Source organism: Camellia sinensis, chromosome 2 (assembly GCF_055761805.1).
Source record: "Camellia sinensis isolate YWXY chromosome 2, ASM5576180v1, whole genome shotgun sequence".
NCBI classification, from domain to species: domain Eukaryota; kingdom Viridiplantae; phylum Streptophyta; class Magnoliopsida; order Ericales; family Theaceae; genus Camellia; species Camellia sinensis.
This window is the reverse complement of record NC_138962.1, coordinates 53,774,983-53,795,591: the sequence shown is the minus strand read 5'-3', so window position 1 is coordinate 53,795,591 and position 20,609 is coordinate 53,774,983. Positions and strand designations below refer to the sequence as shown.

The 20,609-nt window shown below is 34.0% G+C and overlaps 1 protein-coding gene across 2 annotated transcripts; it reads right to left on the bottom strand.

Moving 5' to 3' along the window:
* Positions 1-690: 690 nt before the first annotated feature.
* On the bottom strand, positions 691-8,908 carry LOC145820042 (protein BLISTER-like). 2 transcript variants are annotated; one of them, XM_082914431.1, is made up of 9 exons: positions 8,696-8,908; positions 8,517-8,586; positions 8,346-8,413; positions 6,174-8,249; positions 5,901-5,969; positions 2,540-2,638; positions 1,439-1,564; positions 1,136-1,201; positions 691-1,025 (listed from the first exon to the last, which is right to left on the bottom strand). In XM_082914431.1, exons 4-7 carry the CDS (start codon positions 6,411-6,413, stop codon positions 1,490-1,492), a joined length of 483 nt encoding a protein of 160 aa, XP_082770557.1. In that variant the 5' UTR covers positions 6,414-8,249; positions 8,346-8,413; positions 8,517-8,586; positions 8,696-8,908; the 3' UTR covers positions 691-1,025; positions 1,136-1,201; positions 1,439-1,489. The 2 variants fall into 2 exon arrangements, with proteins under 2 accessions (XP_082770557.1, XP_082770556.1); XM_082914430.1 differs by lacking the exon at positions 1,136-1,201 and having other exon boundaries at positions 8,346-8,908.
* Positions 8,909-20,609: the final 11,701 nt, after the last annotated feature.

The following is a 20,609-nucleotide window of genomic DNA, read 5'->3' as shown; positions in this document are numbered from 1 at the left end:
AATTATGACTCCATCCATTATACAAACTATAAAGACCCAAAATCTCTAAAATTATGTCATATTATGTGTTAGTATACTAATTAGTATACTAATTGTTACATATAGCATTATTCTATTCTTAATAGTAGGCTAGACATATACATTGTATTTCACTCCTTAAAAAAAATGTATTGAAAAATTATTAAATACTCTTATAATATCATATGATATTGTCTATACGATATTTTAATAAATAAGGAATTTTTATATATATTAAGTGAGTTATTATTTGTCTCACAATTAAATATGAGTTAACATATCCTACTTATAAAATTTCACTGCAAGAAATTTGATTTTTAGTGGCGTTTCAAAAACGCCGCTATAGGCTTGAAAAACGCCACGATAGAATTTTGCGACGTTTAATATTTTCGTCGAAGATACGGCCGTCGCAATAGCTTAGCAGCGTTTCAAAAGCGTCGCTAAAAGATATGACGGCGTTTTTTAAAACGTCGCAAAAACTTTAACAGCCACTTACTTTTCCGTTAATGATGTAATGGTGACATCATTCAGCGACGTTTTTTAAAAAAACGCCATCTATTTTCATTTTTAATCCTTGCCACTGATGCGATGTCATGATGACATCATTTAGTGGGATTTTTTTTCAAAAAGAAGTCTTTTTTATTTTTTTAATTTTTTAAGAACACAGCCCAATTAATTGAGAATTTCACTAGGAATAGAAATTGAAAATTAACCGAGAATTTATATAAATTTAACTAGGAACAGAGATTGAGAATTAACTAATAATTAATATAAAAGAACATAGATTGGCTCAAATTTGAATTACAATGCCAAATTAAAGATCATAAAAATTCTAGTTCATCTCCTTGGAGATTTAACCCTACAACTTTCCAAATCTCAATCATATACAGTCAAACAGTTTGAATTTTCTTCAAATCAGCCCCCCATGGTTGCCATGTTGTTTAGTGCAAACCTAAGGTCAGAATCTCCATTTTCTCCATGAGAATACTGATCAAGTCTGCTTGTACCTACACCACATACAACCTTTATAAAATTAAACAAGGAAGAAATTGGTTACCAATAGGAACCATCTGAAATGAACAAGCAACACGCTTGAAATCCTCCAAGAAATACCCACAAGGCAACTTCCCCGTAGCATCTATATCACCCTTGATATATTCCGTTCTCAAAAATAGCGCACCACCTGCATTCATTAGAATTTTACATTATCTGCATCCTTACATAAAACAAGATGCTTGAATGCAATTCACATAAGAGAAATAGAATTTTATTCAAAACGGAAAATCAAAGGCAAAAGTTTGTCAATTATTACAAACATCCAGTAATTTTCCATGCAGGAAAATTGCTTAATAGATGACATAATTTCAGCAATCAGCAATCAGCTATAATGCCAAAATAGTAATAAATCAGATCCACAGACCTGTAATTTTGTCAAGTGAGACCGAAGGGTACTTAAGAATACATCACGATTCTACATCAGATCTTCAGCAACATTACCATCATTTGCAGATGTCAACTCCTTTTCAATTATTTGTGGATGTCCATTCTGTAAGTTTCCAAGTAGCATGATAAATATTCAAAAGATTACTTGACAATTTGGGAGAAAGCAATGTTCAGAAACAAAATGATTTTGCAAGTTCCTGGTTGATTTCCCTATTTACCTATTTGAATAACTGTCCAAAAAAACCTAGTTTACATATAGATACGACACACTTCTCTTTTATGAGAAGTAAGAAGAAAAAGGAAAGAAAATAAAAGAAGATAAATACAGTAAAAAAATGTGCACAGTGAAAAAAAAATGAATATTAGCAAGAAACAACAAACTTTTCAAGATTATTTACATAGGCTTAGCACTGAAATGTAAGAATTGATCAACCATCATCTAAGGTGAATTCAAATGTCAATTTTCTCTCTGCACTACAAATATGAACATGATGGGAAAAGAAAACCCATCCATCAAAGACAAACTTGAAAACAAAAAGGACAGACAAAAAAAGATAATGCATTCTGAAGCCACTTTGTGAAATCCTAGTGCTGATTCAATAGTGTCAACTCTATAATGGCTTCTATAAAAGACAAAGCCATTTAACCAAGCAAAATATCTTCTGATGTAATGTTGGCAACAGGGAAAGTCTTTTGACAGGGTAACAATACACAAACATAATTTACATGTATTCATTTATTTGAAATTAAAAAGCCTGTCACTAGGAATCATACATAGCACACAGGAGGCCGAAAGTTTAACGAGGGTCTATATCAATTATCATATTCCACTAAATATAAGCATAGTTCACTTGGCTATACACAAATTACCCAACCCCTGTACATAAGAGATAAATAAAAGCGACTGGTTCTATATTCGGTGGTTCAAACAATTCATTTATAAGTCATAATCAGATAACTGATAATTAAATAAATAGTTTGTCCAGCCTGTAGAAAAAAGCATTTATAATGCAAATGCATTCACTAGCTCTAGCAAATATGACCAGTCTTGCAAAATCATTGATATGTCGAGCAATACCTGTCCTCCAGGCATTAAACTGTCGACAATAGACTCCACTAAAGGCTTTTGCAAAACCCTTCTTTTATGATATTTTTTCTTGAAATGAGGGTCTGGACACTGCCAAAATAACATACCAACAATTATAAGTTTTAATTTAAACAACAACCATACAATCTAACCATTAAAGAAAATCCTTCCTACATGAAAATGTGAAAAGCATTTCTGATAGAATGTTCCGGTACAAGAAGGGGACTCACCGGGATGGAAACTAACATCAAGGGTCTTGGGTATGACTATAAATGAATTGTTTATACCATGCAATTATACATTAACTCAATCACATAAGAAATCTGCCACTACTTGGAATTTTTTATGTCATTAGTGCAATTCAAGAAACAAGTTTGCATACTTCTCAGTCCATAAATTAAATCTAACCTCAGAAAATGAGGATTAACAATAATTTGAGCATGAATTAGATGCTGGTCATCACATGTAATAATATAGACATCAAAAATATATTTTCTCAGCTGCAACACAAGAAAATAATCATTTGTATCTGTATACATTAATTATATGGTTTAACATTATCGAGAGAATTTAAGCCAACTCCTGAACTGACGAGAAGGTTGTTCTTAATTTCCTCTCCTCAAAGATGTCATTGTATTATATGGTTTAACATGACAAGCGATAGTAAAGGTTAGGTTAGTTACAACATCCATTGGCAAGATCATTGTTAGGTACACCCCAAGATATCATCCTCCCTTTAAATATCTACTACTGTTTGTACTCTTCTTTTGCCATTACTTCCCCATTTTGCAGACCCTAGGAGCATGCCATTGATCCGAATCAAACGAACTCTTCATATAACAATTGATTTAAAAAGATGAAGCAATAAAAGCAAGCTTGGCTCAGAAGCTCTCACAGAATATATGAAGGATTTAAAAATTTAGAGAAAGTAAATTGATAATTGTTAGTGGACAGGAAGGTCAAAGATTTAATATTCAAGACATACAAATTTATACTCTTTTTGGCAGAAAGGCAGGCCAACTTCAGGAGGTTGTGGTCATTTAGTTTATGAGTATTACTTCACTCCAAGTACAAGTAATCTACAACTCAACAAAGTCTTATTCTTATCTGTTATATCATTCTATCTATCGCAATGTTCAACACATTTTCATTGCATTCCCAATCACATTACACTACTATCATGATATTCATAGAACCTCTATTAAAGAAGTCAACTAGGAAAGAGGAATCATTTAGGTTAACTTGCAATCTTGACATTATATATAAAAAGTGTATTGATTGTAATGAGTGCACAACTTCTAGTAATTTCGCTGTAGATTGCAATATTTTATTTAAAGAATGCAGTTATCATTAAAATAATAACCCACCCACTAATGCAGCTACCCCTGGCATACTTTACTTTCTTTCACCAACAACCACCTTTTTTTTTTCCTTTTTCATGACTAGCAAAACTAGAACAAGATTTGAAAGTCTTGGTACCACTATTTTATAAACCCCAACAACTTTCATCTAAATAACCATCAAGAAGTGAGGAGGAGGTAAGCTCTTTGACTTCACACTCACTGAGATTTCTAAATGAATTCGATTCTATCAAACGTGTCTTTAAAAACTGTGTAGATAGCATTTGATAGCAAACCTACATTCATAACTTTAACTGAATTTGTCCCTTCAGTGCCATTGAGGGGCTCATTACTTGCAAATAATTGAAAAAAAATCAATATTTTGAGCAACAAATTATTATTATAATGACGTATATATGTAATCAAAAGCTCATAGGTTGTGTACCTATTGTTGAACTCATAGGATTTAACACAAGGAATGAGAAATCAAATTTAAAATGTATGTAGGGAACAATGTTTAAAATTCTATATCCTTTGACAAGGCTCAAATATAAATGGCATTGATCTGCCAAAAATTCAAAAATGGAAAATAGTAAGAGAATTCAAGAAATATTGGAATGACATGGAGTTTAAGAACATGTTGTTTCATTATATTAGTCTTTCTTTTGAAGAATTTCAAACTGGAAAGGAAATGAAGTTTTCAGAAAGCTTTTTGACAAACAAATTTCAAAAATTAATTTAGAAAGAAGTTTCATCAAGTAATCTCCCCCTTCTTTCTGAAAAAGGTAAACAACTTCCAGAAATAGAACCAATATGCTAAAATTATAAGCAAAGTTCCGATCTCAAAATATAGGTTTATTAACACAATTGGTAAAGAATCCCTAGATTTCATTTTCCAGAGGAAAATCTCACAAAGCAACAATGAAAATATAATGGAATGTGCAAAAAGTTTAGCTGAAGGTGCTATCAGTTTAGAACGGGTCAGCTTCCAATCTGATACTGGTTGATCAAGTTGATAGACAAAAAGGTCAAGTATGTCTCTGAAGTCAGCAAAGATCAATACCTAAACATAAGGGACTGAGGCAGAAATAAATCATACCGGAAAAGCACATGATGGAGGAATATTTCTTCGAGGAAGAAATTAAAACTAGATGCCCATAATTCCAAGGGCAGAAACACTTAATGTTAAAAATCTAATGAATGGAAAGATGCAAAAAATTTATGTAGAGATTTTTTTTTGTTTCTCTTTAAGTGTGGCCCCAAGGAATATAATACCATATTGAAGATTTATCACTATCATAAAGATACGGTAACATCAATGGACATGTAAGATATTGATATCGGTTCAGAACAATTAGAGACATTAATGTAAATTTATAAACACCAAACAGAAGATCCAGTCATTATGTTTACAACCTCTCAATCAACACCATATTGCCAATAGATGAATTCAAATAAATGAAAATGAAATCCAAATATAAAGACATTTTTGGCTAAACCCCAATTAGCAACTTCCATGTAAAAATAAATACTTACTGTCCACGTATATATTTTGTATTTCTTTAGTCTCGTAATCTGGAGACGAGCAGCGGAAATGTGAAGCATTCCTTTGACTCCCAACTTTTGCCAAAGAATTTTCCCAGAGATCACATTTCTGCTCAGAGTGGTTAAGTTGACCAAAAAAAAAAAAAAAATTAAGGCTATTTCATTTACCAAAACAAATCAAATGAGTTAAAAAGAACTAGATGAAAAAAGCTGCTGAATAAACCTGCAGTACATGGGGGATTTCAAGCGTGGAACTTTCAGATGATTCAGCAAGCAATAAACAAATGAGTTAAGACCAACATTACCTTAAAAAGAACTAGATGAAAAATTAAGGCTATTTCAAATGAGTTAAGACCAACAAATGCTGCTGAATAAACAAATCAAATGAGTTAAAAAGAACTAGATGAAAAATTAAGGCTATTTCATTTACCAGAGACACTCCGTTTATATATTAAGACCAACATTACCTTCAGCGTGGAACTTTCAGATGATTCAGCAAGCAATGCTTGCATCAACTCTTCCTTCTCCAATGCTAACTGCAAACACAAAGTCCAGAACTCGGTAATTCTAAAAGTATACTCAATAATATTACTTCAATTATTTCATCAGGAAATTAAAAATATCAAATATGAAAAAGGAAAAAATATAGATATCAGAACCTTACAAAAATGAAATAAAAAAGGTTCATCCTGCAATAAACAAGTGAACTGAAATCTATATAAAGATGGAGCACAAGCTACCTCGGAAATTAATGTGTTAATGTTTTGAATCGTTTTCATTTGATCAACTGGAATATTTAAAGATGAAACTTCAAGATTGAACTGTCTATTTTCAGGGAGCAACGAGGAACTGGAGGCTTTACTTCTGAGAAAAGGTGCAGTACTGTGCATTTCCTGGTTTGAGGTGTCCGATGTAGCATCCGCATCATCCTCATGGACCAAATTAACAATAAACACAACCAAAAGAGTGATCAAATTCATAGAATGAAAATGACTGTTAAAGCACGATCAATATCCAATAATCACTAGTAATGATACAAATCCATCCATGGCTCACATGGGAGGCAGAGCATGTACACTCAAGGGTATTCAATAGAATACCCTGATTTTTTTTTTTTTTTTTTTTTTTTTGAGGTTTCATATATGTTTATCAGTAATGAATCAAGATTTTGAATACCCAATTCTTAGATCTTGAACACCTAATTTGTTGATTTCAATTTTTGCACACCCAACTCACATTCCACTTGAGTAATATTCAAGATCAAAAAACAATCCTCAAACAAAAAAGAAAAAGCCTAATACTATAGAAACCAAACATAAACTTGAACACAAAAAATGTATGAATGGAAAAGATTTTTCAAAAGTGCACCAATCAATCTTGTAAAATCTCATCCATTCATACATTTTGTGTTCAGTTCTATGTTTGATATCTGTGTTCCTATTTATTTTTCAAATAAAATAAAGGTACCAAACAAATAGCTCTCTTAGTAAATGTAGCTTATGTCAAATTAGGACATAAAATTTGTAAAGAATTGATTGCGTAACGAAATGGGATATTAATGAAAAAATGATTGTTTAGTTACTTACATTGAAAATAATTTATTCAATAGTATTTTGCTTGTGATTTGAGAAGTTCAAATTGGAAGATTTATTAGTAGTGGGAAATAACCACTGATAAGTGTATTCTTTTTATACAAATTCTAATTTAAGTTCAAGTTTTTGAATACCCTAACCAAATTTTCTGGAGCCACCACAGATGGCTCATCTGTCCGTAATTGAATCTTATACTTAAAGAACTTAAAGAATAAAATAGTCCATTAACATCTAGCATGAAAGATATATAATCACAATGCCAACTGCAATCATCAAAAAATAATTCTTGGTTTCGAAACTATGCTGTAAGAGCATTGAAACAATCCTTGGTTTACAAACTCGCTTTGACACATGCGATTCTCTTGGCAGCAACATAAAAGTAGGTTCCACTTAAGCCTTAAGCTTCAATTATGCCACAATCTAATAAAATTTATACACCAACACTATGTATATATAAGGCTAACGAATAAAAATAAATAGATATACTCAAAATAACTCATGAACAGATTTATACTCCTAAATAACTCAAACTCCCAATTATTGCTGCCTTATCGATCTTCATCAATTCTCCCCACTAAGAAGAACTCCCATATGGAGTATGAAGAGAAAGATAGCACTCAAATTATTCAGAATTAAAGTATCAAAGATTGTCCTTAACAATCGGAGTGGCAACAGTGATGAAGCCAGAGCATATTATTCATATATTTCAAATCAATGATGAACCCAACACCATTCCAATTAGAAAAACTTCAATCACTTCCGATTCCTTTGAAACCAAAAATAAAAAAATAAACTAAAATAAAATAAACTTGAATAATAATTTGAAATTTTTTTTTTTAAAAAAAAAACGCCACTCAGAACACCCGAAACTCTTTGACATAAATTTACACCAAATTGAATTTTACTCCAATATTTACCAAATCAAGAAATTCTCAAATCTATATTCAAAATTAAATTCTAAACTAAGGTCTCAAATTTTCCACTCTGCCATTAGTTTTTGCAATACAGATTCAAATAGCTCCCTTTTTTTTTATGATTGAAAATAAAGAGCAAATCCCAAGTAATATTGCAATTCTAACAGCATATATATATAACTGTATACACAAAGAAGAGAGAGAGAGAGAGAGAGAGAGAGAGAGATCTAATAAAAACTTACAGATTTGAGAAGCCAAATCTCAAACAGGTTTCATGTAGATTAATCGACCAATGGATGAACGATGAGATCTAATAAAAACAGAAAATCAGAAGTGAGAAGCCAGATTTGAGTCAGAATGTAAAAAATCTATTAAAAATAAAAAACCTAAACAAATTGAAACTCACAAAATCGAAAGAGACAACTGCAAATTTGGAGAATCAACCTTCGAATCTTCAAGAATCAACCTTCGAATCTGATGAAGAGATGAGTACAGAGAGTGAGAGAGAGAATTCGAGCAAGAGCGAGAGTGAGACTGCGACAAAGAGAATTCGATTGAGAGCGAGAGTGAGAGAAACTGCAAATCTGGAGAATCAACTTTCGAATCTTCAAGAATCAACCTTCAAATCTTTAACAAACTTCATAGATCTGATGAAAAGATGAGTACAGAGAGTGAGAGTGAGACTGAGAGAGAGAGAATTCGAGCAAGAGCGACAGTGAGACTAAGACAGATAGAATGAGAGCGAGAGTGAGAGACAACTGCAAATCTGGAGAATCAACCTTCGAATCTTCAAGAATCAACCTTCGAATCTTCGACAAACGTCATAGATCTGATGAAGAGATGAGTACAGAGAGTGAGAATGAGACCGAGAGTGAGAGAGAATTTGAGCGAGAGCGAAAGTGAGACTGAGATTGAGAGAGACTTTGAGCGAGGGTGAGAGTGAGAATGAATTCGAGCAAGAGTGAGAGGGAGGGAGGGAGAGAGTGAGATAGGATATGTAACGGCGTCAGATATGCACCACAACAGCACTGTTTTGAAATTTAATTAACACAACACTGTAGTTTTTAATTTTTATTTGATCAATGATGGCGTTTTAATAAAAATGCCATAAAAAAAACGTTGCCATGGCTTGTTTTTGTTGTAGTGTTTTTCGCTACTTTATTAATTTGGAGTATCACATAACATTCTGAATTACCAAATGAGTATTGCTATTCATGCCAAAAAATTAGACTCGCTTTTTGACTCAAAATTTTTTTTTTTGATCGGCAAAATTTTTTTTATTGATCGAAGATGATGAAGAGAAAAGATACAATCAATAAAGAAGAGGAGCTGCAAGTAGCAAAAGAACACACAAACTAAGCAAAAGATGTGAGCTCCCATGGTTGATAAGGAACCAACCAAAGAAAAGAAGAAACAAACCAAAAACCAGTTGAAAGATCAAACCGTGCCCCTAATTTGTTTCCACTGGAAGACTAGATCATCCATTCTTAACTGATGCTTTGAGCCAAAGGGCAGTTCTAATTTTGATGAGTTCAAGCAAACCAAAAAAGTTGGGTTGAGCCTCGGAAAATACACAATCATTCTTATGCTTCCAATAATGTGATACTTTACTAAATATCGAAGTCAGTACTCTTTCTCTCTCATTTATTTTTTAATTATCAATTAATTATTTTACTAAATTTATGAATTATTGAATCTAAAAAGTGAATTTATATATATCATTTTCCTTACAAAATACATACCCAAGGAATCAGTGATAAACATTTATCATGGTTACACTAAGTTTTTACTCCTTTCACATTAGGAAACTAAAAAAAAAAATTGAACTCCTAGTTAATTACTTTGTTAAAAGGGGTTTGAACTGAGTATGACAGAGTTGACACTGTGATTAGAGAATTACAAAACTAAGTGGGAGACACTAACAGCCCATTTTGCCAACCCCTTTTTGCAGCAAGTCAAAAAGCATGTATGAAGTGCAATGGAATCACATGAGCCCCATGGTCAAACAAGAGTCGCTTTAGTTTACCTTACTTAAACCATGCTTTTCATGGTTGTACCTAAGGAACCATTAAAGTCTTTAAATGCAAAATGATAGGGCATTTAGTCCCAATGGTACAAGCTTAAAAAACAAAGATTCCAGCAATATTTGATTTCCTCCAATTGAATTTGAATATAAATGAGTGCCAAAGAAGAAAAATATGCGATATTCCTCGCAGGTCGTACAAACACCATGCACGCTCATGCACCCTCTTTCTACACAATGCCACTTTCAGAAGAAAGTCATTATATGACTCCAAAACCATCACACTCTCTCTCTCTCTCTCTCTCTCTAACCCATCTCTGATCTTTGTTCTCTCTCTTTCTAGGGTTTCTCATGAGACTTGTTGCAGAGTCAGTTTGGCATTCTGTCCACCTCCATCAAATGCGGTTATAGAATGAATTTTGACCTTTGGAGGTGGTTAGGATGCCAAATTAGCTCTGTAGAGTTCTTTATGAGAAATCCTCGTAAAGTAAATCATTTGGATTGCCGGAGGAATATATCAACCCTAAATATTTTTTTTCTCAGCAATAGTTATCTTGGATTTGGTTTTTCTCTTGTCATTAGGCGGTCGAGTATACATTGGTCCTCCTAGTGATTGGAGAACAAGTTATTTTGGTATGCAATGCTGATGGCTTTTATTTGCTTGGCAGGTTGGTTTATTTCAACACACTAAAGCCCCCCATGGTTGCACCCAATGATTTCAACATACACAAAACTCATGCTCAAAAGGGGCCAAGATATATACAAATTTACTGTGAGTTCAACAACAACTTGTCAATACATGATGATGCTCTTAAGTCTTGAGTCGTTAATTGTTTTGGATTTGCGACTATTAACCTGTTTTTGCTAGTACTTGAAGTGTCTGTTTTCATAAAACACCTTCTGGAAATTGAAAGGTCTATCTATTATAGTCTTTAGTATATTCTACTAATCTTTTGGCATTGCTTTGATGTAAGTCAAACCCGTTACATGAATATGAAAGCTGCAAAGTTGCATGCACTTCTCTCTTTTTTTTTGGTAAAGTTTGGAACTTTTTCCTTAGTTTACAATGATAGTGAGATTGTGACTTTACATGTTTAAAGCAATGTGATGATTGCAACGGACATGTGGCGCACTCTCATTGGCTTTGAGCACTTGGTGTTTGCAGTTGGGCATTGGATTCCTAGAAGCACTTTAGAGGTGCCACCATGGTTTGTTAGTGTGTGTTTTTTGTTTGTAAATTAAAGCAGCAAAATTTTGCTCCAATGAAAGTGTTAGCATAAATATTAAATAGTTTGAGTTTTAATGTCTTACTTCGTTTGATATGAGGTTACAACGAATGGTTATATATATTTCAAATTTGTATTTATGAGATTCATGACACTAGAGCATATAAGGGTTTTAAGGATTAAACTTTTTTTATTTCTAAAGGTGTAATTTTTTTATTGCAAAAAATATTAGGAGACGAAATTCAATCATGACAAAAACATGTCTCAAAAAGTTAAAAAGAGGACTTTCAATGACAATTTTGAGATTGTCACTACTAAATACACTTTTAAGATCAAAATAAATTTTTTTTTAAAACTTTTTGATGCAGAAATTTTGGTTTTAGAAAGATATTAATTTATTACTAAATGTTTAATTTTGTCTCTAAAAATATAATAATAAAATATGTCGCCCTTAAATTTTCATCTTTAAAATTATAATTTGTTCTTAGAATTCATTCTTCTTGATCATAAAAAAATATTGGGTAAATTATAAATACACCACTTGAGATTTATTTAAATTACAAATTACCCATTGTGGTTCTAGAAATTACATTATATCCCATAAGGTTTCTAATTTCATAATAAATAGATCATCAAGTTAATTAACAGTATTTAATAATATTAAAATTTTATTTCAATTAATAATTCAGATAATTTTATTATTATATAGGTGAACAATTAGAAATTTTATTTTTTTAATTAATTCTGTTAAATAAAAAATTCTGACAGGGATGTATTTGTAATTTTCCAAACCACAGGGGACAATTCGTATTTTAAACAAATCTCAGGGGACGTATTTATAATTTATCCAAAAATATTTGATTATGTACACAACACATGAAACAATCCACTGCACAAATTGCATGTATACCAACTTTATTCATTTATGTATGATCATCATTACATAAGAGCCATCAACACTGTGACTTTATTGCAAATCAAAAAAGCAAAACAATGTGATTTTTTAGCAAATTAACTATAGATTATATATATAGAAAACAAAGGTTTATAAATTTCATGGTGGTGCTGCTTAATTAATTGGCAGTAACAGCAATCTTCAATCCAGCTTTACAGTGAAATCCACATTAGGTCCCTTTTTAAGCTTTATGAAATCATGTCCACTTGAATATGTTCTGGCACCAAAGGGGACAAGGCAACTCTCATAATATTCCTTTCCCACAATCACCGCAGTCCGATTAAACCCTGCTCGATAGTTAACAAATCTCCTTTTTTTTTTTTTTTTGGTTGATAATTTGGTATTCGGTTCAATAGATTGATTAATTCGGTCCATTAGCGGGAGACTCATTTAAAGTTGAAACAAAGTCCCGTAACCCTAAAAAGTTATTTGCACCTATAAAATTTTGAACTTGAGATTGTAGAGGAAGTACACTCTCATACTAAGAAATTAATTGTTTGTACCTATACGGATGGCCCAATCAGCAAATCTCTTATTACTGAGTCTTGGGTGATGTTTGGTAAACATTTTGGACTAAAAAAATTACAAAAGGACAAAATAAGCCAAAAAGATAAAAAAAATATACTATTTCAAAGCCAAAAAGTCAAAAAAGCCAAACAAGAATACTAACGGCTAAAAAACGTCCCAAACTAAAAAAGTAAAAAAAATCAAAAAACTAACTAAAAAAATCATTGCCAAACGAGCACTTAATTGGTAGTTGTTGTGAATGTTGATTTAAGTATTAAATATTAATCCTTACTTGAATTTTGGAATAAGAGTGTTTTGTATTGGTTATATGTATATGTGATCGAGAGAAATAACTGTCATTATTTATTGCTTGTAACTCTTTCTTATCATAACATTAATACTGTATTTAGATTATGAATTTGAATAGAGATTTAAAAAGAAGGAGAAATGGAAAAATATTTTAATTTATATTTTACTCATATTGTTCTCACATTTTCTCTTTTTCTTTTTAAATTCTTATTTAAATTTATAATTCAAACGTAACTTTAAAATGGATGAAATGTGAATGATATAGAGTTATTTTTCATGCACATTTCTCTTTCCTTTTCTAAATTCTCACACAAATTCATTATCCAAACATAGTCTTACAGAATGATAATTCACTTACAATGGTGATTGATAATTCAATTTGTGGTGTATTTTTCATTATTCTTTTAATGAACTAGACGTAAGAATAGATATTCTGATAGAATGATAATTTCATTATATTTTCATTCCAATGAACCAAACCATACTATTGCGTGTCAAAAAATAAAAAATAATAAAAATCCGATTTCCAACTCCATTTGGTAAGTGAAGTTTTTAGACAAAAAGTCACTATAAGTTGTTACATCACTCTTTTTATTTTTTACATATTTTTTGATAAAAAATCAAATAATCAACTAAAATAGTCAATTCTTAAACAGAAAGTGCCACCAGCCTTAAAGGTGTTGCCCTTGGGCCAGTCCACCACATCAAAGCTCCAACCGTTAAAAACTCCGACTGCAAAGTTAGTAGCCTACGCCACCTCACAGCAGAGGATCACCACCATGCAAACCACCAATATGCTACAGCGGCTATACCTCTTTCCTAATGAGAATTAAGTTGATACTCGAGTGTTAAGGGTTACAACTTTTGCACATTCTACCAAATGAAGGTGGTCCATTTGTACTAGTTTTCGAACTATAGATAAGTTGGAAATTAAAAATGTGGGCCTACGTAAAAAAAATTATTTAGAGCTTATTTAACTTAATCATTAACCTTGAGACATTTGGCCAAAACTCCTCTTTTAGGTTCTCTTTTGGTGAAAAGGACAGTTCATAATTTTTTTTTCTTCATAAACTCCTTCACTTGAAGGCCTATACTTGATGGAGAATACAAAAACATATTTATATTTTTTTTGGGAACAATCTTGTCCTTCCATATATACGTGAGAGATATAAGTGAGAAGAGAACTTGAACATAGTTGTCAACGATTAAACCAAATGCTTGTTCTTAAAGAGATGTTTGCTCTTGTTGAACACGTTGTAGATTTTCAAGTCTTGCATCTATTGGGAGGGCACTGATCAAAACCATTGTAGGGGATGCACCTGTCACTCGTAATTGTGAAAAAAAGGGAAAAAGTTAAAGATATATCCACCGACTACGGATACGGTAGTTCAAAATCAATCAATAATCAACCATGAATTTGCCTTGTTCTTTCTTACTTGATTCATTGTTTTGGGCTTGACTTGGGTGGATTGATGGGATTGATTTGGGAAATGTAAGTTTAATTTATAAATATGAAAGTAAAATTTCATTTTTGATTGTTGTGGTTATTCTTTTAATATGTACTGTATTCTTTTTTATTTATTTATTATATATATCTCGTTCAAGAATAATTGATAGTGTATTATTGAGTTATTTCTTTTGTTATATAAATTTTACTGTGAAATAGAATAATATTTTATTGTGAATCAGAGTAAAACAGTAAAATGTTACTGTTTATGTCAATTTCGATGGTATTTTTAATTTTTTTTAAAATTTTTAAATTTCATAGTCAACTTCGACCTTATTTGATAGATCTTAATGAGAAACTTCTAAAAATATTAATTTTATTAAAAATTTATGTATAGATTAAAAGTTATATTATTTTAAAGTTTAAAATATTAAATATTAAATTAGCCACGAATGATATTTTAATAATAGTGGTATATACTAAACTTTTATTTATTTATTTTTTATTTATTTATTTTTTTGTCTTTGTCCTTAATACATTAAAATTTTATTATAATTTCTTTTTACAAAAATCTTATGAAGGGGGAAAAAATAATTTGAAAAGTGATTAAATACAGAGTAATTCATATTTAATTTTAGACTGATGACATCGTATTAAATTTAAATTTATATGATGCCTTATATTTTCTAAATCCCTTCTGATTTAATAACTTTTGGCTTCTAGTTATTCGCAGGGTTAAGTGAGAAATAATTGGCATTGCTGAATGTTTAACCATTTTCTCCCTCAACGTTTTTTATTGAATAGAGTAGTGCATGTGGAAAATTTTATTTAGGTGACGTGTTACTTTTCTTTTCAAGATTTTCACCCGGAGTCAAGATCCTCTCTACTTGAGCCTAATCATGGTTTTGAAAATTGGAAAAATTGTATAGATGAGTCACTGGTTTAGTTCTAACTGTATTTATAAATATTAATATATATTATTATAAACTCACCACCATATATTATAAATTTACCATCACAATCACAATCACAATCACAACCACAACCACAATGCTACCACCACTATCTCTATTGCTACTATTACCACCACCATGCCACCGCTACCACTACTACCACTACTACTATCACCTTCATCATCATTAACATTATTGTCATAAGAACTACTATCATTTTATTTTCACTATCATCGCTACAGCTATCCTCACCACTAGCAATGCTACCATCACTACCACCACCACCATCATACTATCACCACTACTACCACCACCATCATACTATCACCACCATTACAATATAAAAGTTGAAATACACAATTGAAAATAATAAATTTTAAATTTAATTTTACACATATTAAATAACTTATTTTTAGTTCAACATTTAAATTTTTATCAAATAACTTTTCAATTTAAAAAATTCAGTATTCAGTTTTCAATATTTAATTTTTAATTTTCAGTTTTTAGCTTTATCAAACACCACCTAAGGCGATGTTTGATAACATGATTTTAGTACTTAAAACTAAATGTAGTAAGTGATAATCAATTAAATCCATTTAATATCATAATTAATATCACTTAAAATTTTAAGTGTTTATTCAAATATAGGATAAAACTTAATAAAATTTTAAATTATATAAACTTAGTTAATTCGGACAAAATTTATAATACTAAATATAAGTATCGATATACCATATTATAAACTCATCATCACTACCATCATGCCACCGCCACCACCACTACTATTGCTACCGTTACCACCACCGCCGCTGCCACCACCACCATGCCTCTGCCACCGTTATCGTCACCATTATCACCACCACTATCACTACCGCTACCATCACCACCACGTGTAGACACCCCATTTTTGACCGACCTTAGGACTCAGACATCACCGATTGAGCGCTCGGTAATATTGCATATTGTGCTCGTCCTGAGGTTTTAGAGTCTCGGCTGCGAGTTTTGCCTCCGGACTTCGGGGCTCTTGTGTGCTTTGCCTCGGTTTGCGAACCAGGCTCTGCTTTCTCTGTTTTCTCTTCTCGAAGGGAGGGAGAGGTCTCGTAGATCATCTCTCAGTGGCCGTAGGCTACATTCTGTGGTCGTAGGCCATTTTGCCCGTTTGGAGCCCGATTTCCGATTTTTCGGAGCCATTGGCCGTGTGGCTCGGTTCGGGACCGCCTAACTATCTCCGATTGCTCCGATTTTTGGCATGCATCTTATTTACTCCCTTTTGAGGAACACTGAGGTCTGAGAGACCCACTTCGTGGTCGAATGCCACTTTCGGTGCTTAACAGGCAGTTTTCGGGACCCCGAACTGCGCGTTCTGGCCTCCCGAACATTCGTTTTGCATCGGTTTTCGTTCATTTTTTGCAGGTACCTCTGTTTCATCACTAGGAAGGCCGTAGAAGGGTGGGAGGCCAGCAATTGTTTCAGCAACTAGTTATATTCCTCCGGTGCCCTCCGACGCCCGTTTTTCTCACTTCTAAGCCAATGTTGACCACCCTAGGGTCACTTTCTTCAATCCTAACCCCCGTATTTGTGTTGTACACACATGGGAGGACACCAAAAGTTGGTGGCCGGCCAGTAATTCCACCTGGCCCTTTGAACCCTTCCTAAAAATGGCCTATTCTCTCTCCTGTTTTACAGTTGATAATTTTGAACCACAGGGTTGTGTTGAGGGCACCTGGGAGGACACTAATTTGTGGTGGCCGGCCAGAAAATCTTTTTGACCATTTTGACCCTTGGCCGGCCGGCCATGGGGGGTGGCCGGCCGGCCACCTGCAACTCTGAAAGTTGGCCGGCCATGATCCTTGCAATGTGTATATTCCAGCTGTATATCTGTTTTCCCCCAAAAAAAACCTGTATCCGGGGGACAACTTTTGGGGGGAAACTTGATCCATTTCCCCCCCACTTTTTCCCTCCATTTCTCCCCCATTTTTGTCTACATAACAGAGCCTCCAGCTCTGTCTTGAGGGTTGAAAAAATTTGCCTTAAGCCTTGTATACACATCGCCCTCCATCTCTTTCTTTCAAGCTCAAGCATCCAAGTTCCTTGCACCATTCCTTCATCACTACCTAGCATCACCACCACTACTCCATTTATAGCAGCTTGGGGAGCTTTCCAGCATCTAGGAGGCATCACTTCTCAAGCCAAGAAGCAACCAAGGGTTGGTCTTCAAGGGTAAATGTCAATTCCCTCTTTTTGAGCTTAATTTTGCAACATTTTTCTAGCTATTTTGCTTGCTGTTTTGAGCTCCGACCAAAACTGAAAGTACCCTTTATTTGAGCTCTATTTCATGATTCATTAAGGGAATTTTGTCATTTGAGGTCCCCATCTTGCACTTCCTTCTTTATCTCTCCTTTAGGCCCTAATCTTGCATGTTATTTTTGGCCTATGTGTAATCTGTTTTGGGGCATGTCATAAACTGTAAGTGTGCTTGTTTTGAGCCCTTATTCAACATTTAAGAAGGGCTCATCACTGTTTAGATACCCCATGTGCTACTTGCTTTGAAATCCATGTTTTTGCCTCATTTTGCATGTTTTTTCAGCCTATTTTTCTTCTGTTTTTGGACCTTGGTCCGAACTGAAAGTGGCCATATTTTGACCCCCTTGTCATGTTTCATTAAGGGTCTTTGGCTTTTTGATGAATTTTTTGTATACTTTGTGTTTTGACCTCTTTTGGGCCCTACCTTGCATGGCATTTTGAGCATACTTGTATATTGTTTTGGGGGTTGCCATAAACTGTAAGTAGTCATATTTTTGGTCCCTCTTCAGTGTTGTAGAAGAGTCTTTTTCTGTTTGGGCTTTGCATCTACCACTTGCTTCATTGCCTCCCTTGTGGAGCCATTTTTGTATGATAATTTAGTCCCACTTGTGCTTATTGTTTGGCCATGCTTTGAACTGTAAAAATGCTTATTTTGGGGCTGCCTTGCTTCTGTCTTTTTATTCCATGTATCAATTATGCATGCTTTGTATAGCTGTAAGCCATTTCATGTACCTAGTTTTGCATTTCGGGAGAAATTCCATGCATCAGGTGTCATTTCGCCTTGCTTCGGGGCTGTTTTTTCCCTCATTTTGCTACTGATTTTTGCATGTTTGCATATCATATTCCATGTCTTTGCCATGTCTCATTAGAGTGGCATTTCGGTGCCTGAGGGTCGGTCCTCGGTTTGCGTGCACGCGTGCACGCATTTCGAGTTGTCTTGTTTTCATCTGATGGCCTCCTATGTGAGTGTGGCTAAGGTCCACTTGTGTTAGTGTAAGTCCATTTGTGCATTGTGTATGCCATTTCATTTCATAGCATTGTGTATGCTAGGTTGTATGTTAGCGCATTGTGTATGCCATGTTACCTCGTGCATCGTGTATGCCATTTCATTTCATAGCATTGCGTATGCTAGGTTGTATCTTAGTTGCATTTCACGCATATCATGCATATTGCATCGTGCTTGGGATAGGAGTTAGCCCGAGCACGGGAAACGAGGTACGTTTCGTACTCCGAGTGACGGAATGTGTCTCAATTTCCCAGTTACCGACGCTCCGGATTATCCATGATGGAGTTAGGTTTTTGTTTTGTTTTCATGTGCATTCATTCTATATTAAGTAATGCAAATCGACTCCTCGGCCATCATGCATCGATATGCGTGATTGGTGGCACGAGGATCGAGGCATGCATACATTTGTGAAAATACATTGCTATGCCCCTTTCCTGCTCTCTGTTGCAGCAAATCAAGAATTAGCGACCTTCCGGAGCTTGGCGCGCTTTCCAAGAAAAATTACAAAACAGAGGCTAATCGGGGCATCCTAGTAGATTTCCGCGCAAGGCAACCCAGACATGCATCATCCATCATCTGAAGAAGAGTCAAGGCAGTCCCTGGCTTGCATGCCAGTTTATTATTTTTCTTAGTTAATTTGTAAATTAATTAGGAATTTGTATATATTTGGACTGTATTATTTGGACTGTACTATTTATTTGGACCCTCCGCGCGAGGGCAATGTTGTAATAAGTGTGCGTGTGTGTGATGTATGTCTTCCAACCTCACGTCTTTCTCCCTTTTATTTACCCGCTTATGATGGTTAGATTAGGGCATGTTTTAATTAGCATACAGTATGATAGCATGTTTACATTCATTCATCTGTTTTGCATGCACCGGGCTCGGCGCATCATACTAACTGCATCGTATTTTCAATTCCAAGTTAAATACATGTTAGCTGTAGCATTTCATATGCCATGTTTAGAATAGCCGAGCCTGCTATAGTTGCATTTTGCATGTGTTGCATTAGGCATTTCTGTATAATTAGGATCATGCATGGATTTCTAATTAGTTTCTGTTTTGGCTTGGAGTACACGGTAAGTTTTATGCTTTAGTATCCTTGCATGCGTGTGAGTGACTGCCATGAATAGCATGCTTACCATGAGGCTATTTGCTTATGTGATATAACTGCCTGAATGCCTGTGGGTGAAGGTTGGGTTATTTGGATTGGGACAAATCATCAACTGTGAGTTTTAAGCCCACTAGATAGTGGCAAAACCATCTTTTCTTAAGCTCACCTGAGGGTGGCAAAATCTGCATTTTAAGCCTACTTGCGAGTAGCAAACCATCTTTCAAAAAAACAAATATGAAATGTTTTGTCCCAATTCAGACGATCCAGTCTATACTTGTATGCTGTGCGCATCACATAGTAATCTAGGCTAATAACCAGAATAAGAACACACAATGTTTTCAAAACTTGATATCATGGTTAGTAGAGGCCGATCTTTGATCGGGCGAGCGGGGGTGCTCATGAAGTGACCTTCCCCAATCGTACCCAAGTTCCCGAGCCGAGGCAACTTTGGTGATGACGGACACGTGGCCTTAGGCAACAAGTCAGGGTTTCCTAAATTTTTCAAAATAAAATATTTAGGTGGCGACTCTGTATCTGGCAAAGCAGTCCATGTTTGCACTTCTTTCAAAAAATCTGTTTTCTCAAAACTATTTGCCGGATTTGGACTCTTTGGTTCAGATTACGAACCGTGACAATTTAAGAGTCCTGAGCTGTAGTGACCCCAAATGAACAGAACGGGAGCTCGTCGCTCCCGGGGCGTTCGGGGACGTCTACACCACGCCACGCCACGCCACGGCCACAGCTACTATACCACTACCTTCATCACCATTGTTATTATTTCTATAAGTACCACCATTATTTTATTACCACCGCTATCGCTACTGCTATC

Coding starts and splice junctions, on each gene's coding strand:
- LOC145820042 (XM_082914430.1), bottom strand. CDS start 6,413: ATGAATTTGATCACTCTTTTGGTTGTGTTTATTGTTAATTTGGTCCAT. Junction 5,970..6,173: donor TTAACACATTAATTTCCGAG/GTAGCTTGTGCT, acceptor TTGTGTTTGCAG/TTAGCATTGGAGAAGGAAGA. Junction 2,639..5,900: donor CTGAAAGTTCCACGCTGAAG/GTAATGTTGGTC, acceptor TTATTTTGGCAG/TGTCCAGACCCTCATTTCAA.